The 17030-nt window shown below is 35.1% G+C and overlaps 1 protein-coding gene across 8 annotated transcripts in view; it reads left to right on the top strand.

Annotated features, from left to right (window-relative positions):
• The window catches only part of PPP1R9A (protein phosphatase 1 regulatory subunit 9A), a 260990-nt gene that overhangs the window by 128909 nt on the left and 115051 nt on the right, over positions 1 to 17030 (top strand). For all 8 annotated transcript variants that reach the window (XM_064487561.1, XM_064487560.1, XM_010979657.3 and 5 more), the window contains one exon: positions 9781 to 9913. Coding sequence is in view for 7 of the 8 variants with exons in the window: in XM_064487560.1 (XP_064343630.1) it covers positions 9781 to 9913 (133 nt within the window). In the remaining variant the exon portion in view is untranslated. The remainder of the gene's footprint in view (positions 1 to 9780; positions 9914 to 17030) is intronic.

Below are 17030 nucleotides of genomic sequence, written 5' to 3'. Positions count from 1 at the left end.
AGAAGCATCATGGTTAACATAGTATTTACAAAGTCATCATTTCTATTACAATATATATGAGGTCAAAGTTAGTGTGATTCAAGGGTCATTGATCCCCCGATTGACCATTAATCCTATGATAATGGAAGTAATGTCAGCGTTCACGTCAAATACACCAAGAATTAATGTGATAGCACTGTCCTCCACATGTTTTGACAAAAATAGTCCATTATCTTGTTTCCTGTAAAGCACGCCTGCCCTTTAGTTTTGCCTATAAATAAGGGAAGAATGGGACAGATACCATTTGTAGATGTTGCGTATGTTGACATTTTCATTGATGATCCAGAATCGGTCAATTACATTTGACTGTAGTTCTTGGAGAAGTCTAAATGGAAGGGACAATTTGTTTATAAGAAAGCAGAGTCTTTTCTACTTTGTGGGGTAGCATGATTAATTTAAACATTGGATCACAGCTGTACAGACTGTAGTAAAGTTTCTGTTGCATCCAGACTTAGGTGTACAAGCTCAGCCTTGTACCATAGCATCAGCGTCCTCATATATATATGCATTCTCTAACAATTGCTTATTTGTGTTTCAGTCTTGTTTTTCTGTTTTTTTCCACCATGTGATGTCTGGCCTCAGCTTGCATAGTTAAAAATTAAGCGTATTCTACTCATGACCTTTACAGAAATTAAAATTTTCAGTTGATTATGTAGGTCTCAGTTGGTGCTAAAAATGCTTGGTAAAAACAATTTTTTTAGCTCTATTAGCATTTGAACCTGTTGGAGATTTTTAAAAAATTATGCAACCTTTGCTTTTATTATTTGACCTCTGGTAAGAGGGGGTAAACCTCAAGTATAGGTTCTCTCATCTAGAGACCAGCACACTCCTGAAGTTTAGGGCTTCAGACAGGCCTTTACTTTGCATGATTTCCACATAATTTCACCCCAGAAATTTAGCAGAGTTAGATCTTTTATTGCTGTTGTCATTCACGTGCCTCTGTTGTCCTGGCTGACCTTGGAAAAGGAGCTCCAGCTCTCAGTGCCTTGGTTTACTCAACGTTCCTTCTGAGACTGATGATGCCTCTGCTCTTGTTGCTTCCCAGCCCCTGTGCAAGGGCAGTGCCTTCTGCTGTCATGTGCACAACTGGCCGCTCCACCAGGGGCACTTTGGGGAAAGTCTTTTAGTACATTGCAGGCCTAGGCTCCCTCTAAGTCCTCTCAAATTGTGAAGGTAGAGGATTCCTAGGACTTCTAGCTCATCTCTCCTTCCAATTTTGGTCCCCTCTGATCCTCTTCATAAACTCCCATTCTCTTTCAAGTTTAGAGCATAATGAATTTTATTCACACAGTAGACCGTATGTCACAAAGCTGTCCCCACATGCTTTTATCCCACCTCTTAGCATTCATTTACCACTCCAGCTTCAGCCATATCATATTACTTCTTGGTCCATAATTCTGTTCTCCTCTCTCATTCCTTCCTTGAACATGCTGTTCTTTTTCTCAGCGTGCCTTCCACATGCCTTCCCTCCCCCATTTATTATTTGCTGATGGTAACCACAGCTGGCTGAAGTCTGTGCTTTTAAGATCTCTCTGGAAATCCTTTCTTGTTCACTATTCCTCCCCTCTTTCTCAGGCAGGCTTAGATATCTCCACTGTATGCTCCTGGAGCATCGTCCTCATCTCCGTTCCAGTTCTTATGCTGGTTAGGGTCACAGATGTGAGATGTCTGACCACAGTGCCAACCACTGAGCTGGTGCTCACTAAAAAAAATGAAATAAGAATCAGTGGCTCAAGAAGGAGAGGAAGTAAGAAGGGTAATTTTTTCTGCATCTACTGTCGTCATTCGTGGACTCAGTAGTTAGAGAAGCTTGTATTGCCAGTTTTGATTTTTAGAATAGAATGTAAATTAAATGGAAATTCTCTGTGGATTAGATTTTTTAAAAAGATTTATTGCTTAAGTATCCTGTTTTTTAGTCTCTAAATCATAACCATTTTACATCAAGACATGGTACATGCATGTGTGTGTGTTTCAATAAAACTGAAAGTTTTAAAGTAAACGTATACTCTTACTGATTGTAACGAACACTGATGTTTTCTATTCTTTTCTATTTAACTTTCTCAATGCTATTCATTACCCATTAGATTGATTTTACAACCCCTATAGGTCACAGTCAGCACTTTAGAAACCACTGCTCTAAATAACTGCAGTTTGCCCTGTGATGAAAACTTGGAGTGTTGGTGTTATCAGTCAGAGTTCAACCAGAGAAATTGAGCCAGTAGGAGACATATATTAAGAGATTTATTGCAAGGAATTGGCTTATGCAAATATAGGGACTGGGTATGCAAGTTTGAAATCTGTAGGGCAGGGCATCAAGATGGGAGGGAGGGTGGAACTCTGGAATAGGCTAAAGCTACTGTCCAAAGGCAGAATTTCTTCTTCCTCTAGGAAGCCTCAGCTCTGCTCTTAAGACCCTTCAACTGACTGAATGAGGCTCAGCCCGATTATCTTGGGTAATCTCCCTTACTTAAAGTCAACTGATTTTGGACTTTAATCACATCTGCAATATACCTTATAGTGACACCTAGATTAGTGTTTGATTAAATAACTGGAAACTGTAGCCTCATCAAGCTGGCACATCAAAAACCTGTGACAGTCGGTGTTAGGAGTCTGGTTGTCAGCCCATTCTATTATCTAAGGAGTAGGAATCAATTTTAGTTCACCCAGCACTTGGATGCTTTACATCTCATTCCTTTCTTCTGCTGTATTAAAGTTAACCTTCTTGAGATCCTTTCCCACTTGTTTGGCTGGCAATTTTGTCTCATCCATGTTTTCACATTTTCTTCCATCACCCTGGGTAAACGCACAACTTTTGAGAGGATTACAGAGTTCCTTGTGTTAGGAGGCCTTCTGATTTTAACCTGCACTGTTACTTCTCATGGTATCCTTGAACAATCAGTCAAGTTCCCTTTTACTTTGTTTCCAGATAAAACCTGGGGCGTACTCCTCTCAAGGTTCCTAAGACCTCATTAGTGTTGAGTTCTCGTGATAACCCTTAAGCCTCCCATCAGAGATATGATCTCCATTGGAGGCTTTGCACAGGGAGTGTAAACTGTACATGAAGAACTTCTTTACCCTAGGAAAGCCTTTCTCTCTCCAGCCTCAAACCCTGTTTGGCGTGGCCAGTGGTCCCCTTTCTCTTCTTTAACTTCACTCTCCACACATGCCGTAGAACTCCCCTCCGTTTTCCTATTTAGACAATTTAGAATAATCTCCCTCCATGGGCTGTTAGAAACACAGTGCTGGCACTGGTAGTGAGAAGGAGCAAATCCCAACTGCCAAGACAAATGCTAGAACAGACTCTGACTTACTAACTCATCCTGTTGCATCTATGCAAGAGTATTAACTTCTGTAAATGGGAAGTCAGTTATTTCTCTAAGGTGATTACCCCACCCCCACAAATGGTGTCAGTTGGTGCTAATTAGTTCAGTTTTTCTGTGATGAAGACATCTGTCCAGTGGGAACTGGACCAAGGCCACCAATTTATTTCATGCTGGCCACCAGTTGTCAGTTTGTAAAGCATATGTCTCAGATTTAACCTAAAAGTCTGGCTGAGCTGAAAGAGAACATTGCTGATTTCTCATGGATGTGTTGAATTGTTTATTATAATTTGAGAAATACTATGAAAAACATGAACATCAGTAGAATTGGCCAGTTTTCTGTTAAACTGTCTCCTTAAAAAAATCACTAATTTAGACTTCACTGTCTTAGAATTTGTCCAAATTTAGAATGAGCTGTTTGTATTTATTTATGATGAGATTTCTTCCTGATTACTTTAATGGCATAAACTGCTTTTGCAAGGACATATTAAACTTACTCTTAAAAGTTTTCAGGTGCTTTAACAATATATACTTGCAGATAATTATACTACTTATAATTGAGTTCTATTTTGTCAAAATGAAGAGATACAGGACCTTCTAATCTTTTTATTTCATTGATAATTTCTGTATATGCGACCTTAATGAAACTCCACTTATTTTGAATTATTCTTTCATAAAAAGTTTTCTTATATTTAATTATCTTTCCACAGAGTCAACCATAGCTATTCTAAATTTAAAGAGTTTTCATCCTCCATATTTGGTTGTTGATTAGCTGCAAGTATGAAGTGGTTGGTGCCACTGATAAGACAAAAATATGTTTGATTTTATCATGGATTTTATATACATCCTATGTATATGTCTGGGGACATGAAAATTTATAACACTCCAGTGATACAAGAAAAACACTCTCTAGATATGATTATCTTCGTTAGATGTCAAAACACTAGTTTTTGGAGCCAGAAAATACTCTATTTTAAGGGCTTTGTGGTAGTTAAGTTCATGTGTCAGTTTGGCTGGGCCATGATGGCCAGATATTTGGTCACATATTATTTTAGATGTTTCCATGAGGGTGTTTTTGAATGAGATTAACATTTAAATTGGCAGACTTTGAGTAAAACAAACTGGCCTCTGTAATATGGGTGGGACTCATCCAACAGGTGAAGAAGGCCTTTGTAGTAAAAGACTGACCTCCCCCAAAGCAGAGAGAATCCCTTATGCTTGAACTGCAACATCAGCTTTTCCTGGGGTCTCCAGCCTGTCACCCTGCAGATTTTGGACTTGTCAGCCTCTCTAATCTCATGAGCCAATTCCTTAAAATAAATCTAGTTTAATATAAATACAAATACAGGATATGTTTTATATTTTATTCACACACACACGCACGCACACACACCTCATTGGTTCTGTTTCCCTGGAGAACCCTGACAAACATAGGCCTCTTTGTGTTGCCTTTTGACTAGTCTGCTCTCCACCTCCCATTATGTAGAGTATTTTTTTTTCACTTCCTGTTCTTTAGTTATCCATGAAAACACCAGACTTACAATTAGTGAAATATACCTTTTGTCCTTATAACTTCGTCTTTATTAGTTATTCTCATATATACCATGTGTATTGTTCTCTGTGCTTCAAAATTCCTCATGTTAAAATATGAAAAGAGGGTACTCTCCTCACTCTTTTCTGCCTTACTTACCAGATCTGTTAGTACAAGAGTGAAAAATCACTTGTGTAAAGTTTTATGTTGTCTGTAATTTACTTCCAATTATTTCAGCATACACATCATAATATTTATGGGTATAACTTTGTTTTAGGAGCCTTTAGTTAGCATTCCAGGTACAACAATCATGACTCATCACTCTAGGATTTGTATTTGAAAGACCTTAATTAGAAGTCCATACTCCAGAGATATGTACTTTAAATCTGCATAGGAAGGTTTATTAATGTTAGTTAGGAATGTTACAAATAATTGGTGAAATGAGTGATGTTGAAAATGTGTGGATTGGTTTCAGAAATATTTTATGTTAATGGACTTTGAGTCAAGCAAGCTTAGTTTTTGGAGTAGCACTTAATTCTGGTACTCATTTGGTCCTGTTTTCTAAACTGTAGGATTCTGTTGAGGGATCCAGTTAGGTGGTTAGACACATCCTACAGTAGAATATTGTCACAACTGCTTTAAGTATACCTTCACGCAGGTTACTTGTCAGAGGAACTAAAGGACAGAAATCTGGGACTTTACCAAGCTTGCAAGATAGAGCTGTAGGTCTGTCTTTTCACTTTCCTGCTCATCAATGTTTTTATATGCAGGAGAAAACTTTCACCTATTTAGAATCTCTGGAGACTGCCAACTCTTACCTCCGAATGCCTGATGATTATGAACTCCAGTTTGGCTTATGTCAGTTTGCAATAAGAACCCAACATACTCCCTGACACACCCTAAGCAATCAAGAAACTGTAATTCTTCCTATTATAAATCAGTGGGGGAAGAAAAGGAAACTGAAGTTGTATGCATCATTCTAAGGCTGTCAGAATCCTCCTTTCTGAAGATGGTTTATCACAAAATTTGTTTTTAAAACTTCATGATATGAACTGTCTTCTCCATACTTTCTTAGTTTCAATTTAGAGTCTCTTTAGCCAAGCCACTAAAATCATGTGAAGGTGAGTTAAAGTTCTGCCAAGGAAGCTTGAGATAAGTGGGTCCCGATTGTGGAAGCCTGTGAATGCTGGCTAATCTCCAGGAGCACGCTGTGCCAAGTCATCATCTGAAACACAGCTTGCTAGAACCTGGAACATTTTCCATCTTTGATGTGTCAGGAGATGAAGCAGAACCCAGATGACAGGCAGAACTGAGACCTTATGGAAGACTTGTGGGAGATTCCTTCCAGTCAATATTTACAGAAAATCCTGAATTCATTTTGACCTGCATTGATTAAAGAAAATGTGTCATAAGGAAGTAAAGGAAATAGGGTGTTGTTTTTGTTTGTTTTTTTTTTCTTATTGTTGAAAAACATGTTGCTGATGTTTTGGAAAAGTGCTTTAGCTCAAACTACTAGAAACGTGAAAAAGAATGATTCTAGTTGAAATCTTACAATAAGCTAATTTTAACTTTATTTGTTTTTCATAGCCTTGGGTTGCTGGGTCAGAAATGTCATTGCTAACTGTATCTGTAAACTTGTTGCCCCTAAAAGCCTGCCTCTGCTGCAAAGCAAGGGATAAGGTCTTGTTTTGTTTCCTTTGATCATGGAATAGAATATCGCTTGTTGGCTCTGAAACAAGAAGTCTTAAATTTAAACATCCTTTTGTTTGCTTTTCTCAGTGAAATAACACAGGAACAAGGTGAAGGTGACTGAGCATGTATGTGTGTGTGTCTATATATATATATATATATATATATATATATATATATATATATATATATATATATAGACATCTTGAATGGTGTTGAATATTATGACCCAGAATGCTGTTGGCCTTTAGTTTTTGCATTTTTGCATTATAGTAGTATCCATGAAGGGACTCTGATTGTTATTTGATTAATTAACTATCCTTATATTTGCAAAGCAATTATGGTAATATGAATTAAAATAGAACAACTATTTTAAGAATATTGAAAGAATCATGACCATGTTGGCAAATGAAGAGACCTTTATGTAGGTCAATTTTCCTTTCATCTCTGAGGTTCTTCCTGGTCAAGGCAAAACAAAGCCTGGCAGGTGATGAGCCATTGTGTAATGATAGTGCATTGCTCTGGACACAGGAAGGGATTTTGGCAGGCCAGTCTACAGTATCATACGTAATTAGTCTTGTAGGTTTTTGTTCCAAGGGCATTAAGCATCATAGTAGATGAAGTATTCAAAAATTGGGAGTATGAGATACGTGTAGGTATCTGGGGAAATATTGTTATTTCTCATGTTACCCTGGGAAAGCTGTCCCTCCCTCCACATTGAACCCAGCTTGATTATATAGATTATCTCATTTCATTCTCAAAGCAACCTTATATGGTAGGCATTATTATTATCATAGCCACTTTGTAAATAATGAAACTTAAGCCTAGAGTGGTTTTATAATTTGGCAAGAGCTACATAGCTAGAGAATTTAGGAGATCTTAAACTAACATTGGGATTATACCAATTGAGAATGTATTTATACCTATATGTGTATAAATAGAGACCCGATAGATCAATAGATACATATGGATATAGATCTGCAATGTGCTTTTTTGGTTTAGTAATATATATATTTCAGAGCCTTTCATGTCAGCAGAGAGATCTTTTTAATCATCACATGAAATTACATGTTTGTATGTATCATAATTTAGTAAGACATTTTCTGTATTATTGAACATTTAGGTAATTTCCCATCTTGGTCTATTACAGGTAGTCTGTAATGAACTTCTTTGCACATATATCTTTGTACACACTTGCAAGTATCTCTGTAAATACTTAGATATAGCATTATTGGATGAAAGGCATTTACATTTAAAATCTTGATAGCTATTCTCAAGTTATGACTTTTTCCCTCCTTTTCCAAGAGTATTCTTTTTCCTGTATCTTCACAAACATTGGGTGTTGCAGTTTTTTTCTTGCTGGTGAATGTATGGTATTTCCTTGTTGTAATTTACATTTGCTTAATTGTTAATGAAGGTGAGCATCTTTACCTCCTTTATTGAACATGAGTATTTCTTTGTTGAATTCTCAGTTTCCTTTTCCCTACTTTATATATGCAGTTGTTTAAGTTGATAAAGCCCTTCTATATATGATAAATACTCATATTTCATCTTATATTTGGCAGTATTTTCTCCTAATTAACTTTTCTTATAATTTCATTATTATAAATATTGTGACCTAGAAGTTTTTGGCATTAATTTTTAATCAAATCATTTATTCATTTTCTTCAGGATGTCTAGGATCTGTGGCTTTTTAGGAAGGTCCTCTCCAGCCTGTTATACATTGTCCCATATCAAAAGGACTGTCCAAGAGAATACCATAAGCCTAACGATTTAAGAAATGTATTAGAAGTTTCTATGGAAGGGGCATAGGAAGCATATTTTATGAAAAGGTTAATTAAAAAGGTACAAAGCCCTTTGAAATGTACCCCTTAGAAATGTGTATTTTGAAACAGAAATGCTTATTGTGTTGGAGAAATGTGGTAGAGACCAGTGAATGGCACAAGGCTATGAAAACATGTTGAGAGTCAGGAAGAAAAACAGTTATCTATTCTGGTACAAAATTTAAAAATGACACAATTTTGAGAAATATATACCACTGGGAACCACACTACATCTGCTTCTATATATGCAATATATATTTCTGGTTTATAGTTGCCATTTATATCATGTAAGAGTTGCCAGTTTTCCAATAATATGAATGTAAAGCACATCTGGACTAGCAAAGCCAGCTTTGGAGGCAATAGGGTTGATTTCTTTCATCTCTGACCTTCTGTTCCGCTTTCTATTTTTAATCCCTTTTTATGTGTGTGTTTTTTTTTTAAACTGCTCACTCATAGATTTTAAGATTTTGGAGGACATGACAAAGTTTTGTCAGGCACAGTTTAGATACTTTAGAATCACTGAATTTAATTGAAATGTCAGTTTTATTATGCAAATTAATTTGGCTTGATGAATATTACATTTCTTTTAAGTATTCTTCAGTGTATTAAGTGAGGGACTGTATACCTATTTCCAGTTACTTTTCAAATAAAATAAACATTTCAGCAGAAATAAGGACAATTAAATTTCTTACAGCTATATCTAAAAACCACATTTAGCAGTCTTTTGAATGATTTATGTCAGAAAGAAAGAGCTAGCAATATCCTATTTTTTCTGCAGCTCTTGAGCAATATTTTGATAGTTGTTTCATAGAAAGGTTCAGTGAGGATTTAATTTATATCTACATCCAAATAAAATGAACAATGACAAATGAGAGGGCAACACAGCCCAGTACAGTATAGAATAGCAATCAGTGTCAGTGGTTCTGTGTTTGAGGTATAATTATGGTACCAACACACTACAACATCAGGGCTTGTATACGTCATAGCATGAAACGGGTTCAGTGTGGGTATTTGCTTAGGTAGCTTCAAGGTGCTTTGCTTTAGTTTCATTGCAGCCAATAAGGTATACTCTGATTTTATAAAAAGTGATGAATATTGCTATCCAAATAATGTATTCTGTTGCTACTTTTGTCTCCCAGATTATTAAAGTGGTAGAATGACTCATACATTTTTAAAATTAATGTTATTTTTCTTCTGACTCAGTTTTCCTTTTCTTAACATCTCAATTGATTTTATGACAAAATAGTTGTTTTGAAGAAATTCATCATATAAAATTTTTAACTCATGTAGTTTTGTAAACTTACAAGATTTTTTTTTTTTTTAATTAAGAAAGCTGTCTTTTCCGGATCATCATATTTTTGTTGACCTCTTACTGCAGGTCTTCAGCACATATTCCAACGAAGACTATGACAGGAGAAATGATGAAGTTGACCCTGTGGCTGCTTCAGCAGAGTATGAACTTGAAAAGCGTGTAGAAAAGCTGGAACTTTTCCCGGTGGAACTAGAAAAAGGTATATGAGCTCTACAGTGTTAATAATATGATATTGCCATGTTAATAATATAGAAATGACCTTAGTTTTCCTAAGCATAGCCTTTTTCCACTAAAGATTGAGTTAAGTTTTCATTCTCATGGAGGGTTTTGTTTATGAAATTTCAAAAGTAGTTTATATGATTTCTATACAGATGGTGGATAGGAAGATACTTCCCTTACCATCCCCACTGAAACCCATCTGCTGTAGTTGGCTGGGTTGGTGAGTATCAGTAGGGAGGTATGAGTGAAGTCTGATGTTTCCTTGGTATTCCTACAAAGCATTGGTGCAGTTAGAGTCCAGAGAGAGCTGCTGTGAGAGCTTGGGTAGGTGGCTGTTTTGGTTTGTTTTTCCTTTGGGGAGCGGAGTAGAGAGAGAGAGTGGTCATGGTTAGAATCTGAATATAGTAGATATGGGAAGTGTTGGGCCTTTAGAAAATGATGGATTTTGAAATGAAGGCAGTGGAATCCTCTTCATCTCTGTGGGGAGAATGCTAAAAGAAAGTGGGGAGGACAGACAGGGCAGGAGCATAGGGACTTCCTCCTGATTTGTCTCCCTAGAATCACAGCCTTCCTGCTTCAGTAACTGGGGACTTAGAGGACTAGAGGCTGCCACATTTATCATCATAAATCATCACCCAGGAACTGAACAGAACAATATAACATCTCAGAGAGAGTTGGAAAAAAGCAGAACAAACAGATAACAACTTGAATAACAAAAGAGAAACAAACAAACAAAAAACAAATAAAGATATTCAAGTATGCCTTAAAAAGACATTCTTAAGCAAATTAACAACAACGATGTTAATTTTAAACCTAAAAATTTCAGTAGAGGAATTGAAGAGGAAAGGATGGTTGTTGTTGAGACTCAAATTGGTGATCTAGAAGGTAAAGCATAAGAAATGCCCCAAACTAATTCCAAATGACAGAGCAAAAATCCAAGAGAAATCATGAAGGAGACCCAACATATAAGTTGTGAAAGAAGAATAAAAGACAAGAAAGGATGAGAGACATATTAGACAAAACAGAAGAAATTTTTCTGTACTCCAAAAGGACCTGAGCCTCATATTTGAAAGAGATTAGCCAATTGGTTTTGAATGACAAGACTTAAAAAAAGTTTCCCATACTCAGGTATATAGCCTGGTAAAAATGCTAATCTTCAAACATAGAGTGAAAATCTTAAAAAATACAAGGCCAAAATCAAAGCAAACAAAGAAGCAAACTTGCTTGCAAATGTAAAATTATTAGACTAGCATCAGGCTTATCATTTGTAACACTGGAGTGGAAAGGCATAAATACATTTCATCACCACTGAGAAGAAAAAGGATGATCCAAGGATCCTGTATGCATCCCACAGAGCATTTACCTATCCTGGTAAAAGAAAGAAATTTGCTGGTATGTAAGGATTTAGAGAACACATCCCTCACATACTTCCCAGTTAGCAGGGAGGAAAAGAAACAAAGAGCAGCTTGTTGAAAACAGCAGGGTTGAGGGAAAAAGAGTTGAAAACTATGTGTAAGTATTAAGCATAAAATTGCTTGGATGAAAAAAATACTAAAAATACCAGTTATTACACTAAACATGACTGGCTAATAATTGTTCCTTTCATTTCATCAAGATACTTTCATTTGAGGTAAAGTGAACGTAAGAGTGATGATGAATGAAGATGCTGACACTTTTCATACATTTAAAAATGTAAAAAACATTCTTAGCTAATGGCCTATACAAAGACAGTTGGATTTGGCTGTGAGTCATTGTATTGCTTATAATAACAAAAATGAGAATAATCTAACTATTCATCAATGATAGAAAAGAATATATAAATTGTAGCATATCTATTCCATAAATATTACTCAACAGTAGAAATGAAAGAGCCACAGTTCCATGCAGCAGCGTGTATGACTCTTACAAACATGAAGTTAAGGGGCAGGGGATGGGTAGTGGAATGCAAGTCACAGAAGCCATTCAGTACAATTCCATTTCTTTAAATTTCAAAGTAAGGAAAAATTAAATAGCATATTGCTTAGAGACACACAAATACGTGGTTTTAAAAATAGTATTAAGAAAAGGAGGGAATGATTAACACGATATTTAGGATAGTGGTTACCAAGGGAAGAGTTATGGTATCAGGGAGGTGTACATAGTGGGCTTTTGGGATATTGATAATGTTCTCTGTCTTTGTTAGTACATGTATGTCTGTTTTATTTTTGTTTAAATGTAATGTTTTGTCTATAAATTTTTTCATAAACTCTTATTTGTATGCTATATTAAATAATAGAAGTTAAACTACAAAAATTAGACTAGAAGAGGACTAAATGAAGTACAATTATTTTTAATTTTCTGGGGAACCTCCATACTGTTTTCCATAGTTCCTCCACTAATTTACATTCCCATCAAACAGTGCACAATAGTTTTCTTTCCTCTTCATTCTTTCCAATGCTTGTTATCTCATCTTTTTGATGATAGCCATTCTAACAGATGTGAGCTGATATCTCATTGTCATTTTGATTTGCATTTCCCTGATGATTAATGTTGTTGAACACCTATTCGTGTACCTGTTGGTTATTTGTATAACTTCTTTGCAAAAATGCCTATTCAGTTTGTCTGCCCATTTTTAAATCAAATTTGTTTTTTTGCTATTGAGTTTAATGAATCTTTATATATTTTGGATATTAATCCCTTATCAGATATGTGATTTGCAAATATTTTCTCCCATTCCATAGGCTGCCTTTTTATTCTGTTGATGGTTCCTTTTTCTGTGCAGAAGCTTTTTAGTTTGATGTAGTCCTACTTGTTAATTTTTGTTTTTGTTGCCTTTGCTTTTGATGTCAAATCCCAAAAGTCATTGCCAAGACTGATGTCAAGGAGCTTATCTGCTGTGTTATCTCCTAGGAGTTTTATGGTTTCAGGTCTTATATTTAAGCCTTGATCCATTTTGAGTTGATTTTGTGTAGTGTCAGATAGGGGTCCTGTTTCATTCTTTTGCACGTGGCTGTCCAGTTTTCCCAGCACCATTTATTGAAGTGGCTGTCCTTTCCCCATTGTATATAAGATATATACAGTATATTGGAACCAAGAGCCTCCTTTGTCATAAATTGATTGACCAGATATACATAGGATTTTTCTGAGTTCTCTATTCTGTTCCATTGATCTTCCATTGATCAGTTTATCTGTTTTTATGGCAATACCATAAACAGTACCGTACTGTTGATTATTATAGCTTTGTAGCATAGTTTGAATATTAGTTAGTGTGATACCACCAGCTTTGTTCTTTCTCAAGATTGCTTTGACTATTGGGAGTTTTTTTGTGATTCCATATACATTTTAGGATTATTTGTTCTATTATAGTGAAAAATATTATTAGAATCTTGATAGAGATTGCATTGAATTTGTAGATTGCTTTGGGTAATGTGGACATTTTAACAATATTAATTCTTCAAATCCATGGGCATGGAATATATTTCCATTTATTTGTGTCTTTAATTGCTTTCATCAGTGTCTTATAGACTTCATTGTACACATCTTTCACTTCCTTGGTTAAGTTCATTTCTAGGTATTTTATTCTTTTTGATGTAATTGTAAATGGAATCATTCTCTTAATTTCTCTTTCTGATAGTTCATTGTTAGTGTATGGGAATCTAAATATGATACAAACTATACATAGACCACAACGCCAACAGAATTTTACTTTTAAATTGAGGAAACACTAAAAATATTTCAATTAAAACTAGGAGTCAGATTTGCAATGCTCTTTAAATGTAATAATCAGTATAAGCAACAGAAAATAAAAGATGTAAAGTAATTTTTTTCTTATATACACTATACTATACTATAATATAATATATAATACATATTATAATTACAGCTGGCTCTTGAACAACATCAGTTTGAACTGTGTGGATCCACTTGTATGTGGATTTTTTCCAGTATTAAATACTACAGTACTACGTGATCTGCACTTGGTTGACTCAGTGGATGTGAAAGCATGGATATGGAGGAACCACATGCACAGAGGGCCAACTATAAGTTACTCGAGTATTTTGGCTGCGTGGAGGCTTGACACCCCTAACTCCTTCATTGTTCAAGGGTCAACTGTGTATATATTGTATATGTGAAAAGCCAAATAGATATATGAAAAACCAACTTGATTCTAATTTAAAAACATTAGAATTAATAAAATTATTTGTAAAAGAGGAGGTCAGGTTCCAGATTCATATAAGAAAATTAATAGTTTTTTCTCTATATTCACTTTAGGAAACTAAAAATGAAAGTGGAAACAGTATTTCATTTACAATGGCCCCCAAACAACAAAATACTTATTAAATTAATCACTAAGAAAAACATAGAATTTATCTGTGGAAAATACATTTTTTGAGAGATATGAGATCGAGGCAAATAGATATTCCATATTCTTGGATGAGAAGACTCAGTAGGAAAGTCTCTCCTATGCTGTATCCCCTATACTTATAAGTTAATATATAAATTTAATGTTGTTTAACTAGAACTGCCATCAGAGTTGGGTTGGGAGAGGGGATTGCATAGTATAATACTGAATTTAATATGGGAAAGTACAGACCTAAGGGAAGTATGAAAAAGAATGTGAAAGGGCTTGATTTCCCAAATACCTGAACATAGTGTAAAGCCTCTATAATCAGAACAAATTGTATTCATATAGCAATTGATCAGTGGAACAAGACACTAAGTCCAGAGAAAGATGTTAGTATGCAAAGAATTTAATGACACATATGATACTCTTAATTTAGAAGCAACAGGCTGCTTTTTAATGGTTCTGAAGTAACTGAGAATCTGTCTAAAAGAATCTGAAGTTGGAAACCTTTATTATTATTATATCGTATATAAAAACAACTCTACATGAATTAAATCATGAAATATTAAAAATAATAAGGATATGTGATGAAAATTTATGAGTACATATATTATCTGGTGTTGGGGAGAGGAAGGGCTTAACTAAAATGGAAAACCAGAAATTAGAAAAGATTGACTAGTTCATTCATCCAAAATTTTAAAACTTTTAAATTGTCAAACAAAATATTGTCAAACAAAACCAGTAGATAAGTGATAAATTTGAGGGGGCAGAATCTTCATTATAGATGACATGGAGTTAATATCTATAATATGCTAAGAATCTTCTCAAATTATCAAGAAAAAGAGGTAAAACTCATTAGAAAAATTGGCACTTTACTTCAGAGGAAATCTAATGACCCATGTTCATATGAATACAAGCTCAATTCTCACCAGCAATAAGGGGAATGCTAAACCAACATGAGCTTTTTTCCTGGTAGAGAAAATAAGCTCTGAGCTCTGGAGCGTGGTGATAGCATCTTCCTAACACAGCCTCATATTCTTTTCTGTCTTTTCCTGACTGCTTCGCCTTCTTAGTTTAGCGCTCTGCCTGTCCCTAGGAGAGTATATACAGAGGAAGACAGGGTGACTATCGGGTTCTTTCTGTGCAACCACAAGAATTGTGGCCTTCCAGTATATGACTCTTGACTTCACCTGTGCTTGGCATCTCAGAGAAGCTGTACAGAGGTGAGATCAGTCATCTGGCCTCTGTGGATTAAGTGTACTCTTCCTTTAAGTGCCTTCAAGTTATCACCATGTCTCTTAGGTTTTGTCTGCGCTGAAATTGAGGATGCCTCAAGCTAATGTAGTTTTTGCCCATAATCGGGTTTTCAGCTTTACAAATCTGAATAATTTTCCAGTTAAAGCAACAAGAGGAGCTGTGGAAGGAAGGAAGATAATTTTACTAAAGCCTGAGTCCTGGTAGGAAAAATGTATTTAAAAATCAAGACATAATTTTCATGCAGAATATTTGCAGGAAGAAACTAATGGTATATAGTACAGAGAATCCACATTTGAATAGAGTGCTTTAAATATACTGCGTATGGGAACTCAGTATTGGCTTGATACGTGATAATTCATAGTGAAGAAAAAGTCCTATAAATACAATGAATATGAATAAGAATCCAGCTAATGCTTAATATACACCAGAGATTTCATACAGGAGAGAAACCCTACAATATTATTCAATGTGGAAAAGTCTACAGTGCTCATCTCTTAAACAACACAAAAGCAAACATACTGGAGAAAGAAAAACAACTTATGTGGATGTAAACACTGTGGGAAGACTTTGGGTTATCATTCACTCCTACATCAACAAGAACAAATTCACACTCTAAAGAAAACCTATGAATATGGGCAAGAATTCAGCAATACAGCTAACCTTTAAATATACAAAAACATTCATATGGGAGAGAAGAAACGTTATACGTGTAACCAGTGAGGAAGAGCCTTCAACACAGATCTAACCTTCTTGTGCACAATCAAACTCATTCTGGGGAGAAACCTTAAAACTGTAATAAATGTAGGAAAGTTTTTAGCAAGAGGAAGCCTCTCGATGGACATTAATATCTATACCAGAGAAATAATTAGAATGAAATGAATATGGGAAATGATATGTGTGCAGATATTCTAAATGTAAGGAATGAAGGAGATGTCCAGTGATCACTCATTCAGTCAACAGTTCTCACACTGGAGAGATACCTAATGCCTAGAATCAATCTGAGTGTGTCTTCAGCTGAGGGTCACATCAACCATTTCCTCCAGGAAGAATGCTCTGTAAGCTTTCTTTAGCATACAGCTGAACAAACACATCACACTTTTGCCAAATAACATAATTTTAAACATATGTAGAATAAAGATGTAGGATGATGGGTTGTACTTAGAAATACTTAAAGCAGAAGTTGTAATAAGTAATAATCAGTGAGGTGAACTATATTCAAAAGATTACTGATTGAATACTTAGTAAATTAAAGGTTATTGCTAAAAAGTTTTTTAAAAGCATCAAGCATTCTATTGAGCACATGAGCCAGTTTTCCTTTAACAATCTACAACTGTTGATTAGCTAATATCTATTTTTATGCAGCTAATACACCATTATTATAAAAACTTTGAGGCTATCAGAAAATAACTTTGTTAACCAAAAAATGTGGAATGCAAAATAGTGTAAATTTTATTTCATTGATTTTTATATATATATATATTCATAGAAAGGAGATATGGAAATATTTATAAATGAA

Source organism: Camelus dromedarius, chromosome 7, assembly GCF_036321535.1.
Source record: "Camelus dromedarius isolate mCamDro1 chromosome 7, mCamDro1.pat, whole genome shotgun sequence".
Classification (NCBI taxonomy): Eukaryota; Metazoa; Chordata; class Mammalia; order Artiodactyla; family Camelidae; genus Camelus; species Camelus dromedarius.
Note: the sequence above shows the minus strand (reverse complement) of the source record. Positions and strands in the feature narration are given on the sequence as shown.